The sequence below is a fragment of the Neovison vison genome, chromosome 11, assembly GCF_020171115.1.
Source record: "Neovison vison isolate M4711 chromosome 11, ASM_NN_V1, whole genome shotgun sequence".
Classification (NCBI taxonomy): domain Eukaryota; kingdom Metazoa; phylum Chordata; class Mammalia; order Carnivora; family Mustelidae; genus Neogale; species Neogale vison.
In genome coordinates, this window is record NC_058101.1 from 126294949 (window position 1) to 126312847 (window position 17899).

The following is a 17899-nucleotide window of genomic DNA, read 5'->3' on the forward strand; positions in this document are numbered from 1 at the left end:
CCTACCTAAGAGCACACAGGGAGGGCTGATTGGCTGGTTCAGAGAGAGCAGGAGAGATAAAAGGCAGCTGGAGAACATCTAGGAAGGTCAATGATATCGTTCTAGAGTCAAACCAGTGCTTCACAGACGGTGTGTTTTCACCATGAGTGGGTGCCCATTTTTAGGAAACAACTTTGGGTGAGTATTTACCTCTATTTGAAGGATGGTCAGGATCTTAGAAATGCCAAGTAAGAACACTGCAATTTCTGAATTTCAAAAGCATTCAAAATTGCCATCCTTCTTCTCTTGTTAAAAATCTCCTCCAAAATCAATTAGCGAGAGAATTTTCTTCTCTCATATTATTAGTTATTATGCTTTCTCAAGATCTCCTGTTTTTCTTCTCCCTTATTAAATCTGCAGAGGGGCTTTTAAAAAATTATCCATAGAAGGCAATGAAGAAGACAAATCACAAACCGGTGTGAATAAAGCCAGCAAAGGAGGACTTATTTATGGAAACTACCTGCACGTAAGTGGTAGAGCTTAGCTTTCATGGTTAGGTGCTAAATTCTGCGAAGTGACATTTTCATGTTTTGGATGTTTTCTTTTGTTTTTCTCAATCACCAAAAAGTTTTCTGGATGTAAAGACACAGATGTATGCTTTTCGACTTTTGTTAGCACAATTCAGGTGACTCCTATATGAAAATTCACCTGATAGAGGTACGGTCCAAGCAGAGTGCAGAATCTTAAGCAGAAGAGCGTAAATTATAAGATAAAGTGGAGATAACTGGCAGACATTGCACAGCTTGCATAGATAGGACATGGTCTGTATATCCCAGCCTGGATAATTGCAAATGTATCCAAAAAGATGATGTTTTTTAAATCCCTTATTGGAAAGTAGAAATGTTGAAGACACATGTTTTCTTAAAATCATTAGTAAATGCAAGAAGAATATTACAAATGCAGTATTTGGAGATCATAAATGTGGCCTGTTTGTCTTCTATATTTTTTAAAAAGTGAAATGTTTGGAGCCTTTGGTGCTTTCATTGATGGGTTTCTAAGGATGAGCTGATAAAGAATGTTAAAATATTCTTAGAATAGGTTCTTTGAGGGATAAAAGAGTAGAAGATAAACAGTGAGCTAAGTAAGTTACCAAGCTTTTATCATATTCATTTCAAGAGATAAAAGGGTTATGATTTCTCGTTGAGTACAGTTGTATTTGTTACATAGAATCCTACCCAATACAAGTTGTTCTGAAGAGAATAAAAATCATAAATTTAACTCATTCTTTATGATTAAGACTCAGGAATTGTTTAAAAGATAGCTTCTAGAGAATTTGGGAATTTGGAGATTTTTTTTCCGATATTGTATTCTACTTCTTATTAAAATTGATTAAAAAGATTTACAATTTCAAAATTAATTTTTCTTTTTTTTTAAATTTTTTTCAGCTTTATTGAGATATAATGGATGTATAACATTGTGTAAACTTAAGGTATATAACATGTTAATTTGACACACATATATGGCAAAATGATTATCACCATAACATTAGCTAACATCTGCTTTGTATCACATAATCACTTTTTTTTTTTTTGTGGTGAAGACATTTAAGACCTACTCTCTTAGCAAGTTTCAAGAATATAATAAAGTTTATTAACTATAATCACTGTGCTGTACATTAGATCCCTATAACTTGTCCATCCTATAACTGGAAGTTTATACAAAATTAGACTGTCTTTTTTTGTTTGTTTGTTTGTTTTGTTTAAAGTTGGAAAAGGTTTTGAATGCACAGGAACTTCAAAGTGAAATAAAAGGAAATAAAATCCATGATGAACATCTTTTTATCATAACTCATCAAGGTAAGTTGCACAAAAGATTAGATGGTAACTATACCACAGGCATTTCCCCACGATAATGAGGAAAGCATGCTGAAAGATCAAGGAATCACTTCCCTTAGAAACGCTTCAGAATATTTTGCTGCCGGGTAAATTCTCATAACGCATCCCTCTAGAATTTGTAACAGTCTTCTTTAAGTTACTTGGCTGCTAATTGGATCAGGTAGAACTTTAGCTCTTAAATCCAAGGGAACTTTCTATCTCTTGGAATTCACAAGGAATTTGCAAGATAAGATGGTACTGTTTTTCAGCTTGGAACTTTAAATCAAAGGGTGTATGGGTGGCTCAGTTGGTTGAGTGACCAACTCTCAGACTCCTGATTTCAGCTGAGATCATGATCTCAGGGTTGTGGGAGGGAGCCCCACATCAGGCTACTTGTTGGGTGGAGAGTCTGCTGGAGATTCTCTCTCTACTCCTTTCTCTGCCCCACCCCCTCCCCCAAAATAAATAAACTATTTTCAAGAATTAGACATTCAAATTTATTGTGACTTTACATAATTATATATAGATCTAGTACTAAACAAAAATATAAAATTTGTCTAAAGTGTGCATTTATTCTCTCCAGTCTTTTTACTTCTGGGCAATGGTTTTTAATGTAGCAATCCATGATTTCAGGAGTTTGGAAAGTACCTGACTCATTGAAATTGTGTGCAGAATTTCATGAATATGTGTCTTAAAGAGGTCTGTGACCCCAGCATATAAAGATTTACTCTAAGATTGTTGGAGGCATAATAGTGTCCTCTGTCTGACCAGGTTCAACGATTCATACTAGTCAGTGCTCCATTTCGAGACATGTTTTCTTTCCCTACCTGTTCTTTGTGTCTTTTCCTCAAATGACTGCTTGCTTCACTGACTGGTTAAAATGATCAGCTCCTTGGAGTAAAAAGATGAAGGTGGAAAATAATTGAGTTGATGTATCACCTCTCCTGTTTTCATGTTAACATTTTTATTGGTGATTTAGACTAAGACAAAAATCAATAGAAGGGGAATCATGGCAGGGTAGCACATATTTGGAATCAGAAAATTGTTTAGATTCCTCTCTTTACCACTGTAAATTTATGTGGCCTTGGTCAGATTTCTTGAGCAATAATTCTCTTTCTCCATCTGTAAAATGGAGACAATTATTTTATCTTCTTATTCATAGAGTTTTGTGAAGATAAAATGAGCTCATGTGCATCGAACACTTAGCCCAAGGAGTCTTGCACAAGATAAGCATACAACAAATGGGAACCATCATGATTTGATAAGGAGACTGTCCTCTCATCCTTCAGTTATGGCTCATGGTCAGTGGGTCATGGAACTAGGCACACGAAGTTAAACCTGAATAAAAAGATACAGAAACTGATGAATAAATATTTGATTTTCTCTTGGTCCAGATATGAAAATTAGATTCCTGGAAGTCTTCCTAAATATAATTTAAAATTATGATCTGATTCCTCCACTTAGCCATAGCCTTTACCCATACAATAGCACCAAATAGAACACACCAGATATCTCTAAGATTTTTGATATTCTATGCTCATCTAATGACTACACTGGCTATTTAGTTCATTTATTCATAAAATGATCACCCAATGTTTATCTTATGCAAGCACTGTGCTAGGTACTATTCACAAGCTTGTCCTCCCCATAATATTCTAAGCGTCCAGAAGACAAAATTTTGTCATATTCTTCAGGTTAGTGATTATTAATATCTCAGTATGGAATGGAGATAAGTGTCACTTCTGCTTTTCCATAAACCTCCAGCTTCCACACAGGAAATTGGAATTAGATTATGTGCTATATCTTAAAAGACCTAGACAATTTATTTGTTGAAAGAAGTCAAAATAATAATAATGAATATGAAGCATATAGAAAACATGGTTGGCATAGTAAAACATTCAATGAAAGAAGACTATCATAACATTAACACTAATATTTGTTTGTAGTATAAATATAACATATTAGCATTTATTGTTTTAAAATTACATTTATTTCTTTTTTGATGTGTTGACTCTGTCTCTTACATAATTATGGTAAAAAATGCTACCATTTTTTGGTTGATAATGATTTTTCTCATTGCAGCTTATGAACTCTGGTTTAAGCAAATCCTCTGGGAATTAGATTCTGTTCGAGAGATCTTTCAGAATGGCCATGTGAGTTCTCATGTCACAATGTTGGATTTATACTTTTTTTGGGAATGTAGAATACTGTTAATTTGTAAAACTTATGACTAAATGATGGAATTATTACTTAATGGAAACATTTAAAAAATCTTTCTGAGTGGACAAGTGTGTAGTCATACTTTTTCAGTGCCTGTTACCCAAGAGCTGCACATTGCTTTAAGATTCAAATTTCAGTTTCAGTCCTCTTGTTTTGAACTCGATTTTTTTTTTTTGCCCTTAAAGAAAGTTGTTATATATGATGGTAGATTGCCAAAATAGCTAATATAGATCCTTTAAATAATAGGTACCAGAATTATATTTTGTGTGTGTGTGTATGTGAGTGTGTGTGTGTGTGTGTTTTCTTTCAAGATGTTATTTCTAATGAATACTTGCTATGGGGAGATAGGAACAATGATGAGGAAAGTGAAACAAAAAGAAGAAGAGAGTGGTAGAAGAAAGAAAAAGAGGACACCTGAGTGGCACAGTCAGATAAGGGTCTGCTCTCTGCTCAGGTCATGATCCCAGGGTCTTGGGATGGAGCGCTCTCCCCACTTATGTTAATGGCCACTTTAAGGCTCTTGGTAAAAAGCAGATTTATCCAGGTGTTGCTTAATCTTCACCCAGAAGTTGCCATGTTTCCTCCATCTTTATTCCTCAAAGCCAACTAAGAGAGAGATTTACTTTGACATCAGTGGCTGTTGTGTTCCGAAATTGTCCTCTCATTTGCTTCCATATAATTTTCTCTCTCTTTTTTTAATAGTTTGCATTTTAAAGATTTTATGTATTTATTTGACAGAGAGAAATCACAAGTAGTTGGAGAGGCAGGCAGAGAGAGAGAGGGAAGCAGGCTCCCTGCTGATCAGAGAGCCCGATGCGGGACTCGATCCCAGGACCCTGAGATCATGACCTGAGCCGAAGGCAGCGGCTTAACCCACTGAGCCACCCAGGTGCCCCCATATAATTTTCTCTTTTTAAAGAAATAGAAATGACTCCTCTTTTACATACAATCTTCACACACAACTCAAAGTGGCTATTAATTCAATATATGTTTATGGCAATTTTTTTTCTATTTTTTTAATTAAATTTATTTATTTTCAGCATAACAGTATTCATTATTTTTTCACCACACCCAGTGCTCCATGCAATCCGTGCCCTCTATAATACCCACCACCTGGTACCCCAACCTCCCACCCCCTGCCCCTTCAAAACCCTCAGATTGTTTTTCAGAGTCCATACATAGTCTCTAATGCTTCACCTCCCCTTCCAATTTTTCCCAACTCTTTTCTCCTCTCTAACTCAATTTTTAATTCCCATGTTTCTCTTTAAAATAGAGAACTTTAAAAGTTCGGGGTGCCTGGGTGGTTCAGTGGGTTAAGCCTCTGCCTTTTGCTCGGTCATGATCTCAGGATCCTAGAATCTAGCCTCACATCAGGCTCTCTGCTCAGCAGGGAGCCTGATTCCTCCTCTCTGTCTCTGTCTGCCTCTCTGCATACTTGTGATCTCTGTCAAATAAATAAATAAAATAAAATAAAAATAGAGAAAGTACATAGAGGTACACTGTTGTTGATAGTCTATTGTATCTCCCAGAAAACAGGATTGATTACTTGATGTTTCATTTCTTAACCATCAGGTCAGGGACGAAAGGAACATGCTGAAGGTTGTTACTCGGATGCACCGGGTGGCAGTGATCCTGAAACTACTAGTACAGCAGTTTTCGGTCCTGGAAACCATGACGCCCTTGGACTTCAATGACTTCAGGTGTGGACTGGTGGCTTTGTAAGAAGGGTGATGGACATTAAGGAGGGCACATGTTGTGATGTGCACTGGGTGTTACATTGAACACTACATCAAAAACTAATGACATTCTAGGGGTGCCTGGGTGGCTCAGTGAGTTAAGACTCTGCCTTCGGCTCAGATCATGATCTCAGGGTCCTGGGATGGAGCCCTACATGGGGCTCTCTGCTCAGCAGGGATCCTGCTTCCCCCTCTCTGCCTGCCTCTCTGCCTACTTATGATTTCTCTCTCTGTCAAATAAATAAATAAAATCTTAAAAAAAAAAGAACAGAAACTAATGACATTCTATATAGAGACTAACTGAACATAATAAAAAAAAGTTGTTAACTTAAAAAAAAAAAAAAAGGCGGCAGCGGCATTTACCCTTTAATCCCTATAGGGTAAAAGAGGAACATGTGTTTTGTGTAAAAAGCCTGTCCCACTGACACTGTGCTGCTACAAACATGAAGGAGTCTTAATCACAAAGTATTTGAGTTAATAAAAGTTAATAAAAATATTCCTTCACTCACTTTTACATGTGAACATAATATGATCGATTAATTTCAATTCATTGTTGTGTGCCCTGTTTTTATCTTAAAAGGATTTTACGCTTGATCTTACCCAAAGGTTGAAAAGCCATTAAAAAGAATTTTAGATAACTTATCAAAATGGCAACATCACTGACACAACATATCTAACTAAATTTTTATAAAAATTTCAAACTAAAAATAAAAGAGAAACAAGAGTTGACAGGAAACCTGTCAGCAAAAGTGTCAATTTAAGTTATGGATTGAACTATAAATGTTAGCACTGCATTTCCAGGTAGCCTAAGCCATATATATATATATTTTTTTTTTAAGTTTTTTTGTACCAAAATCATAGAAGAGCTTTTCTTAAGAACATTGGGTGCATTTAATCATATAATAGGCAGTGTCTCAAACATGTGTGATAGTCAAGTAGAAATGTAGTAAAATTCCTTTATGGTGGTTTTAAAAAAATTGAAGTCTTAAAACCAATTAGATGAAGGAAACTTAGAAGGATATAAGAGTCTGGGTCACTGTGGAGTGGAAGTAATAACATTTTTTGATTGCTTATTTTGTGTCAGGCAATATCTCATTTGTTTTACTGATAATATCTCATTGTGTTCATAATGATGCTAGATAGTGAAATCAATGATGATATCTAAGAATATAACTTTTAGGAGGGATTGAATCTGTAAAGTACTAAAAATCTTTTAGTACTACAGAATAGGAAATATTGCACAATGTCCACGTGTCTTTATCTCAGGAAAAAATTAGTACACAAACACATAAACATATATGTGTATATATGTATGTGTGTGTTTATGTATATACATATGCACATGCATATATGACATTTCTCACACTGTGTACACACTCCATCTTTAAATCGATTAATTGTCAGCAATAATGATGTTTAGGAGGCTCAATTTTCTTTCTTCAGTAAGATCAAATCGCAGGTCCAACTCTAGGCAGTGGTGTCCCTGTTCTTGGTGATACCTAAGAGAATAGAACTGATGACCTCTCAGTAGAAGAAAGCACAACAGTGATTTACAATGTCAACCCTCCTCTTCTTTCTCTTCTCTTGCTTTCCTCCATTTATCCAGAGAGTACTTATCTCCAGCATCAGGCTTCCAGAGTTTGCAATTCCGACTCTTAGAAAACAAGATAGGTGTCCTTCAGAGTTTGAGGGTCCCTTACAACAGAAGACATTATCGTGATAACTTCAAAGGAGAAGATAACGAACTGCTACTTAAGTCGGAGCAAGAGAAAACACTACTGCAGCTAGTGGAGGTACATACTCACATATTATCTTTGAAGTCTTACTCCCTGCCTCTTGTTAATTTAGTTTCTGTTAGATCAAAAATTTTAAAACTGAAGTGTTTTGTCACATTCATTGTAAATTAAAGCAGAAGAACTTATAAAAATACTTAAACTCAACTAATTAAAATATTTAAAATATAAAGAACTCTCCTGAGAGTTTCAGCAATATTTATATAATCAGCTGTGTTAATATTTAATAACTTCATCTTATAAAAAATAATTCTTTTAAGCAAGCCTACTAAACCACATTTAATTAGCTGATTTTTAAGCTGAGTGTAGTCAATTATTAAATGAGGTTTACTTCTTTAAAATATTCCACTATTGAGCAGTTCTACACGTTGTGTATTTTTCTCAATTAAATTACGAAGAGTATAGTCTTCAGAATTTGTTCTCTTCGTAACTTAATTCCCTATGGGTCTATAAAAGGTCTTAAAGGATTACTGTTTCTTCATAAGTAAATTATTAAATAAAGTTTATATGGTCCTAATTTCCTTCACAAGAGGTTTTTTTTTGGTTTTGTTTTGTTTTCTGTTTTTTTGTTTTTTACCTTTGCAAATTAACATTTTCTTTTAGGGACTTCTACTCTGCACACTAATCCCCTCAGTATTGTAAATGTGGATTTAGGTCAATACATTGTATCTAATGCCAGAACAACTCATAAAGATAGAGGAAGAAAGAATCACAAAGCTAATTTCAAAATGAAAAATAGGTTAAATAAGAATCCACAGAGATGCATGAATTTTGTTTCATTTTTACATTAAAAAATCTTGTATATGTTCACTCTCCTGAAATTAAAGTACATTTTTTTAAAAAGTCTTATGGACTCTTAAAATAATCAAGTTATTAATTGATTTCAAAGTTGCTAAGTATACCATGTTCCTACATCCTTCAGCTCCTAAGCCATAAGGTATTTTGAGAATAAACCAGAAGACTTCATTCAAACAACATTTAGATATGTTCATAGATTTATAGAACAATGTTAGGATTTCTGTAATAATCTGTTTCTTAACAAATAAAGAGAAAATACTTATCGATATGATTGCTTTAAAGATTAAGAAGTGAAATATAATAAATTGCTATTCTTTAAATGAAATAGAAGAAAAACTAATATTTACATACAAAAAACATGTGACAAATGTTTCTCAAAATTAAGAAAATTTCCTGTTTCAAGTTCGTAGATGTTAGGCGCAATGTATTTTACATATTTTAAATTTTATAACTTATTTACTTAAAAAATACTTCAGGCATGGCTGGAAAGAACACCAGGTTTAGAGCCACATGGATTTAACTTCTGGGGAAAGTTTGAAAACAACATTGTGAAGGGCCTGGAGGAAGAATTCACAAGAATTCAGGTATTTATGATGCCATAACTAAATATAAGTTTATAACAGATGAAATATTGAGAATTTAACAAATCTCCAATTTTCTCTTAAACTTCCATTTTCCTTATATTCTTTTCCTTTCATAAATGTATCTGTAAGAAATAAATTACATAATAAATTTTATTTTATTTACATATCATAAAAACTAAATTAAGAAGTTCATTATAGATAAGATTTTGTTTTTGATAAATATATCAGACTAATAGACCTTTTAACTTGTATTGAATATTTCATACTGTGACCAATTCTAGACAGAAGTAGGCTCACAAAAGACTAGTCAACCAAATATATTTAACCATATAGTTTTCCCAGGACCCATACATATTTGCAGGGCCCTTCCTACTGGCTCTCAGTTCAAATTTCTTTCATCTTAAGAATGTTACTGTTGATTCTTCATTTCTCATCTTCTCTTCATGACTACATTTCTTGAAAGAATTGTTCCAGTTCTATATCTGGAGAGGCTGCATCAGGTAGTACTTAAAGCTGGAACTTTTAAGTCAGTCACACTGCATAGGTTCAAGTTCCAGCTTCACACCTTAATGACTGACATGGAACTTCTGTTACTTAAACTCTCTTCGCTTCACTTTCACCAATAGGAAAATAGAAAGTAAGAGTATCGTCCTTGTAGGACTATTATGAGCATTAAATTGGTGAATATCTGTAGGGTAGTTAGAACATGGTTAGTGTAGGTATTTCTTTATCATCTAATCCTCAACCCAATCCAGTCTGTCTTCTTGTCCCCTCATTCACAGATGGCCTCCAGGTATATAAATCCGATGGCCATTTTCATTTTACCTCATCTCCTAGTGGCATTCAATAATGACTACTTATTCTTTCTTGGATATTTTCTTTCCCCTTGGTTTGGCATGACATTGCCTTCCTTTAATTCTCTGGCCCTTATTGTCTTGATTTGTCCCCTTTACTGGCTCAATTTTCTTCTCCAACTGATATATGGTGGGATTTCCCAATGCATTGGCTTAGACACTTTTTATTCTCTCTCTGTACTCTCACCACATGAACTCACTCATACCCACTGTTTTAATATCTGCTTCTAAACCATAACTCTCAAACATTCATCTCCAGCATAGATAGCTCTTTAAATTTCAAATTACATATTTCACACCCTACTTTATAATCTCCTCCTGGTCCTCTCAAAAACATAACCATAAAACTACACTTAAAAAATTCTCTCCTCCTTCCATGCTCCTATCAACTCAGTCTTTTACAAATTGAAGAAATTTTTCCCTTACAAACCACCTAATTTGTCAAGTCTGCAATGTATAATTGATCGTTGGCACCTCCCTCTTCCTCAATCACTTCTTCAACTTATCACCAAATCCTACAAATTTCACCTTCTGAATAGCTCTCAGGTACCTCCATTTTATCTATCACTCTTAGTCAAATCCAAACCACTCTTGTTTTTCACCTGGTCTTGTAATTTCTCTAAACTATCCTTTACTTCTCCCCAGTAGGACTCCATTCCAATTTATTTTACATACCACAGTTTGAGCAGTCTTCTCAAAATGCAGATCTGATCACGTTCTGCTTTTGCATGAAACGTGTTTGTTCCTCCATATTGTTTTTTTAACAGTAGGTATTTTAGTTTTTAATTTTTAAAATTTTTTAAAATTATTTTTAACATGTAATGTATTATTTGTCCCAGGGGTACAGGTGTGCGAATCATCATGCTTACACATTTCACAGAATTTCCTTCTTATTGTTTTTAAAATAAAGATAAATACCTTTAACATAGCCTTTCTTCAAAGTGATTCATGATCTCATGTGGCCCAACCATATTGAATTTCTTTAAGATGAATTTAGTTCTTTAATTTATCACCACAGGCTCTTTTTCATGTTATTCTCTGGGCTTGAAATATTCTTCCCCAGGTAATTCATTCCATTCTTCAAGTTCAAGGAGAACTTCTTCAGAAAGATCATCTCCCCCTGGGGCGTCTAGGTCGTGCAGTCTGTTGAGAATCCAACTCTTGATTTTGGCTCAGGTCTTGGTCTCAGAGTCCTGGAATCAGGGTTTTTGATCAGCAGGCAGTCGGCTTGAGATTCTTTCTCTCTCCCCCGTCCCCAGCCCTCTCCTTGCACTCTCTCTCTCTCTTTCTTTCTCTTAAATAAATATATCTTTACAAAAAAGATCTCTCTTGACCTCGTGACTACTGTAAGTTATCATGACATTATATGGCTCCTGCTTTGTACTGTCCATACTTGCAATGTAATGACTAGGTGATTATTTGTTCAATGTCTTATTCCCACCAGATGATGTACTGCATGAGATCAGGGAACTCAATTTTTGCTCATGATTTTATCTCTATTACCTTAGCATGACATTTACTAAATAAATGAGTAATTAATTGATAATAATGTGCTTTCAAGTTCTCACCACATGAGTGATTGTTCAAACTAAAAATAATTGACTTAACTGATTTTTGCTTCAGCTGAATTGAGTTGTAAGTAGGCAGAACTATAAGAATTTCTTTAAATGAATCAATAGATAGCAAATGAAAAAATATCTGAGGGTGGAAAAAGTCTAAAAAAATCATACTTACAATATATAATACTGAATATAGAATTTTAATTGGATAGTTTTTTTGACTAGAAAGTCTTATTTTTTCCTAAGTGAAATTACTTTACTTTCTGTTTTAAAAAATAGCTGTCTAAAATTAGAACGTTGTCAGTCACTTATAGTTATCTGCAGTTTTGCCCATCTGAATCCATTTCTCATGATATTTATGAAAATAATATTCGAGATTAACAAGTCATATAAATGAATAGAAGGATAGTACCAGTAGGAAAAAACCCATCTCATAAGCTACAGTTTCCAAGTTGTATTAGATGATGTGGTAAATATTCCAAGTGCACCCTTTCTGCTCCTGGTGAGTCTATTTCTCAGAAGACATGTTTTCTGAAATAAGAATCTATGAAATAAGATTCCCCTTTTTTGGGGATATTAATGTGATATCTTCCTCCAAGGCTAAGGAAGAGTCAGAAGAAAAAGAGGAACAAATGGCTGAGTTTCAGAAACAAAAAGAGGTATTACTCTCCTTGTTTGATGAGAAGCGTCATGAACATCTCTATAGTAAGGGTGAGTATTTTATTCTAAGCATCCTTTCCCCAGGATGTATGACTATGAGATCAAAATATCAAATCTTACATGCGGGAACTAAAATGAAAATTTATATTACACTCATAGAATCAAGAACTGATTTAATTTTATCTGTTATAACATTAAGTGGTAAGTTTACATGCCCAATCTATCTCAAAGATGTAGTCAGAAGATTTCATAATATGTGTCAGACATTCAGGATACCAGGAGAAATCAGATATTATTTTGCAATTTAGTTCACAATGTAATAGGCATGGAAATGAAGAAAAGCAGTGTAATTATAAACAGTACAGTAGTACAGAGCAGAGGAATAAGTATTATGAGGGCAAGGGTGGCTTTGCAGAGAAAATCAGTTTCCCAAGGAGACCAGAGAGAGCACATATTTAGACTTTCTAACATAACTATTGTAAGGCTATTATTTTCTGAAGTTCATTGACCAGTGTTATCAATGCCTTCATATTTAACTCTTCTTTTATATGTTTGAAAGTTTTGTGTTCATTAGTATTTGGAACTTTCATTACAAAGTATTTATAAATCTTTTGCAAATGAGCAGAGGTAAAAATTATTTTTTAACATAGGTATAAGGCATAACAGTATATGAAATTAATATGAAATGCTACAAACTTTAAGGTTGTTAGTCTCAGTTTTATATACAACTTCTGTGAAGAATAACAAAACTTATTTTTCTGCAGCTAGAGCAAAGCCTTTTAGTAGAACACACACATGAGATTTTATATAATGGTTGTACTCCTTGAAGCCAAGTAGTTTATATATATATATAGATAGATAGATAGATATATCTATCTATCTATATATATATAGATAGATAGATATACATATTAGTTTACTTTTTGAATCTAAGGAATACAAAATTTAAACGTATATAGAAACGTTGTTTTCTAAAAACATATAAAACTTAATTATTTAAGGTGATGATGCCAAATTAATGTGACTTCCCTAAATTCCTCATTAAATTGAAACTCACTATGTATCCTATAGGTGAAAGACGACTGTCATACAGAGCACTTCAGGGGGCCTTGATGATCTATTTTTACAGGTAAAAGCAAAATAGAAGAGTAGAACAGAAGCTGAGGAGTGGGTACAGATAATGTATCATGTATAAAGCTTATAAACTGCAATCATAGTTGTAAAAAGTCATTAAGTTTTAGAGAGAAGCTTAGAAAATAATTGTGAAGATTCATTAGTTTTGTCTTTTAGATAGTAAGAGTATAACTTTATCCCTATAGTGGATAGAAATATACATATATACACCCACTAATTAATTAAATATCTTTTTTATTAAATTCTACAGTATATGACATTAAGTGTCCTAAACTGCCAAAGTTTAATCAGCCTCAGAAACTGTCACAGAATATCTTCCATCATTAAACGATGTTGTAGTTATTTTTGTTTTATGAAATTAAAAAAAGTAGATAAAGTGGAAACAACTTTATAAATTGTTATCTTCTTTATTTTGCAACTTCAAGTAAAATTGTCCTCACTGTCTAAAGTGCATGAGGTGTCCTTTAAATGTCCATTTACTCACATTCCATGTGTATGAAGGCCTCATCTTCATGTTTCATAAATTAAATGTGTCAGAACAATGGAGAGCACACTAGCAAACATTAAAAACAAAACCTCTGTTTATTGGACCTCTTGTATTTATTTGAGTTTTAATCTTCCCAAATTCCGGGGCACCTGGGTGGCTCAGTTGGTTAAGCATCTGCCTTTGGTTCAGCTACGATCTCAGGGTCCTGGTACCAGGTTCTGAGTCAGGGTCCCTCCTCAGCAGGGAGTCTGCTTCTCCCTCTACCCCTCCCCATGGCTCGTGTCCTCTCTCTCTCAAATAAATAAAATCTTTAGAAAAAACTTCTCAAATTAATTTCTTCAGAAACATCAAGAAAACATTTTTGACTCTTTTCCTAAAATCCTGCTCAGTTATGCCTCTCAAGTTTATGTATCTGAAGCAGAAAATGTACTGCGAGTATTGAATAAATGGATGAAGAAAGAAAAAAAATATGTATTAGAGGAAATTAAAAGCAATTTTTGTTTTTGAGTTTTTCCTAGAAGAAGCTGTATTTTTATTTGAGAGACAGAGTGAAAGAGCATGCACAAGTTGAGGGGAGGGGCACAGGGAGAGGGAGAATATGAAGCAGACTCTGTGCTCAGCATGGAGCCAGATGCAAGGTTGATCTCAGGACTCCGAGATCATGACCTGAGCTGAAACCAAGAATTGGAGGCCTAGCCAACTGAGCCACCCAGGCTCCCCTATGTCTACCTTTTAATAACAATCAATGTTGGGTGTGATTCTGCCTGGTCACTTCACATACATTACATGGAATATTCTAGACCCTTTAAACAAATGCTATAAGTTGAGTAATAGTATCCTCATTTTTGAGATGAAGAAACTAAGTTTGAGAATAATTCAGGGCTGCTATAGGTCTCAAGAAGCAAAGTTGACATTTGTTTCCAGGGCCAACAGATTATAAAACTCATGGCCTCTGAACACATTGGGTTTGCTTCAGTAGATTTCTTTTCATTATTATTTCTTCTTTAGGGAAGAGCCTAGATTCCAGGTGCCCTTTCAGCTGCTGACTTCTCTCATGGACATAGACACACTCATGACTAAGTGGAGATGTAAGTCTTCCCACCCCTTCCAGCACTACCACCTCAACCCCAATAATCCTTCCCTCCCATCCTTTCCTTTATTCCTTTTCTTCATCTGTCTGCTCTCCTTCCCGCTATCTTTTCTTCCCCCTTTGTGGGTGAATGACTTTGTTTTTTTGTGTTCTATTTTTTTTAAATCAACCCAACATTTATTTTCTCCCAGGGCCATTTACCCATTATACACAACAAGCATAGTCCCTAAGGCCCAGACTCTCTGTGGGAGCCCATGAAAATGTTTTATTTAATAATCAGAAGAAAAAATTAAATTTAGGTTAAGTAGAATGTCTTCATATATAATCATAACTTATTCATATTTATGCCAATGCAATTTTTAAATATTCATATATATATATATATATGTGTGTGTATATACACATATATATGTATTTTTTCTCCTTTAAATGGAGGAAGGGACCCCTGAAGGCAAAAGCAGTGAGGGCTTGTGAAAGTCATAATATTGCCCTTCTCTTCCCCTGTTGTGTCCACAGGCTGGTCCATCATTATGTTGGATGGAGTCACATGCATATAGCCTGAACCAAGTCGGGTGCCAGGCAACCTACTGGTCTCATCTGGCTCTCACATGCAAACCTTCCATATGGCTAAGTGATAAGGGCTGAAGCTTTTCTCAGAAGCAATAATCATTACCAACCCCTTGTTTTTAGCAAATTGTAGAACTAATGGCAGAAAAATATCCATGGAGTTAATCTGTGTGTTTGCCTAGATAACCATGTGTGCATGGTCCACAGAATGCTGGGTAGCAAAGCTGGCACTGGTGGGTCCTCTGGCTATCAGTACCTGCGCTCAACAGTGAGGTAAGATGGGGGAAATTCACCTGTTTTTCTTGCCGGAATCGCTGACTTTTGGTTTCTCTACCTACATTATCTAAGAAATGTGATTTATACTTGCTTCCATCTGAACTCCTGACAACACATTTATACTGGTTATATGAAGGTATTCGTATTAGAGAGGTCATTTAAAAAATCCTTAATTTTGGAACTTCATAATTCTGATCCTGAGATGAAAAGGGGCATGGCACCTGTGGTCGCACGACTTGTGAGGATATGAGAGAGTTCATCCAGGGAGGAACATTTTCAAAAGTTCAGATTAGATTCAAACAGTTATCATTCATTCCACTAAAGTCCTCTTGCCTGGTGGATGACACAGCTGAAAAATAATTTCTTGATTTCTGGTATGATTCTATTTTATAAAAACTACTTTCATCTACTCCAGAGAGTTCCCAGAGGGTGTTTACAAGGAAACAGGTTGAGATTTATTTAGCACTTAAAACACACTAGAGAGATTTATGGGACATTTATATTGTTAATTTATTTACTGTTCCCAACATTATAGATGGAGATAGAGATAGTTGCATACATATGGAAATCAGGGAACTTACAAGGCCCCTTGGAAAGGGAGAATCAGCTCAAGAACAAATTAGATATTCACACTTAGTCTCCAAAATTCGCGTTGCACATGGTTTTCATTCCTAATGTTTCTATAAGATTGACAGTTATAAGACACGCAGGTTCAATTTTTCATCCTTTTTATACATTTTCATTTTCCCTAGGGACAAACTCAAGACTAAACAACTTATAAAATTCATTGGTTTGAATTTTCATGATCATCACCTATTTTCTCTTTCCCTGGGGATAAATTCTGTAAGCATGAAACAGTAAATGATTGTACCACATGGACCTATACATCAGTGGATGGTGGGAATAACGAACACTTGCAACATTTCTAGTGTTCCATCGTCTCATGAAGTCTTCACAAAGGCCTGGTCAGAAGAAGGGGTTGTAGTTTTTATTTTACAGGGTCTGGAACCAAGATACTGAGATTTAGACAACTTGTTCAAGGTCACATGGGTTTGCAAGTTACAGAGCAGAATTTGAGCTCTCATTGGACCTCAAAGGCAAATGCTCTTTCTCTATAAAACTGCAACAGTTAAAACAGTTGACTAACACACACAAGAGTGATTGTAAATGTTAAAACCACATTTGTAGATATTTACTAGGAATCTAAGTTGGCATTTCAGTTTATTAATCCATTCATGTCAGTTACTTGACAGCTACTTTTCAGGTGGGAAATATTTTCGAAGGAACAACTAGGAATTTTGTATGCTTAAATGTTTTTGAAATTTTGCATATTATCCTTTCAAAGTCAGAAATAAGAACATAACCTTATCTTTATGAAGGTAGCATGACAATCATAAGACTCTGGGTTTTAGTCTGAATCAGCCTGGTCAGGATCAATGAAACACATAATATTGTTTTATGGGCATGAACTTTGGATGTGGAATGAAAAGGAAGTGATCTTAATGTTAATATTCCTTGACTCCTTAATATTACATGTATAATATGCACAAAATAAAATACATAATGTATAATGAAGCATAATACTAAATACTAAATCATTATCTGAGAAATTTTAAATATTTCATGTTAATAAATCTGCACCATCTGTATATTTGTGTTTTTCCAGTGACAGGTACAAGGTATTTGTAGATTTATTTAATCTTTCAACATATCTGGTTCCCCGACACTGGATCCCGAAGATGAACCCAAGTATTCATAAGTTCCTTTACACGGCTGAATACTGTGACAGCTCTTACTTCAGCAGTGATGAATCGGATTAAAATAATCTGCAAAAATCTATGAAGACATTAATTTCTCAGCCTGTCTTTTTAAAAATTTTCTATGAATTTTCATGATACACATAGAGTCCTACTGTAGTATATGTATATATATAGGTAAGCACTGCGGTGCTCTGACTTAATCCTGTAAATAATTTTATTAACTCATTTTTGTGATAGTATAAAACTAAGCATTAAGAAGTGAATTCAATTGAATGGTAACATTGTACATAGAAGATGTTCCTACTGAAACTCAGTGTCCCCTGATACCTTAGTATAACCACCTAACACAATCATTATCTCATTTCATAATTTAATGGGCTTGTAAACTTCAGCTATTTCAAGTATTTTATGGAGTAAAATGTGTCATTGTGTACAAAGACTTACACACACACACACACACAAAAATTTAAGAAATAATAAAAATCAGTCTCTTTTCCATATATTGTTTTGGAAACATTGCTTGTATTT

The 17899-nt window shown here is 34.5% G+C and overlaps 1 protein-coding gene across 1 annotated transcript; it reads left to right on the top strand.

The window, feature by feature from the left end:
• The first annotated feature begins 106 nt into the window (after positions 1–106).
• Positions 107–17431, top strand: TDO2 (tryptophan 2,3-dioxygenase). The gene is made up of 12 exons (XM_044224674.1): positions 107–177; positions 400–505; positions 1745–1835; positions 3936–4006; positions 5646–5773; positions 7416–7602; positions 8877–8984; positions 11997–12108; positions 13129–13186; positions 14687–14766; positions 15518–15608; positions 17278–17431. The coding sequence occupies exons 1-12, from the start codon at positions 143–145 to the stop codon at positions 17429–17431; spliced, it is 1221 nt and encodes a 406-aa protein (XP_044080609.1). The 5' UTR covers positions 107–142.
• Positions 17432–17899: the final 468 nt, after the last annotated feature.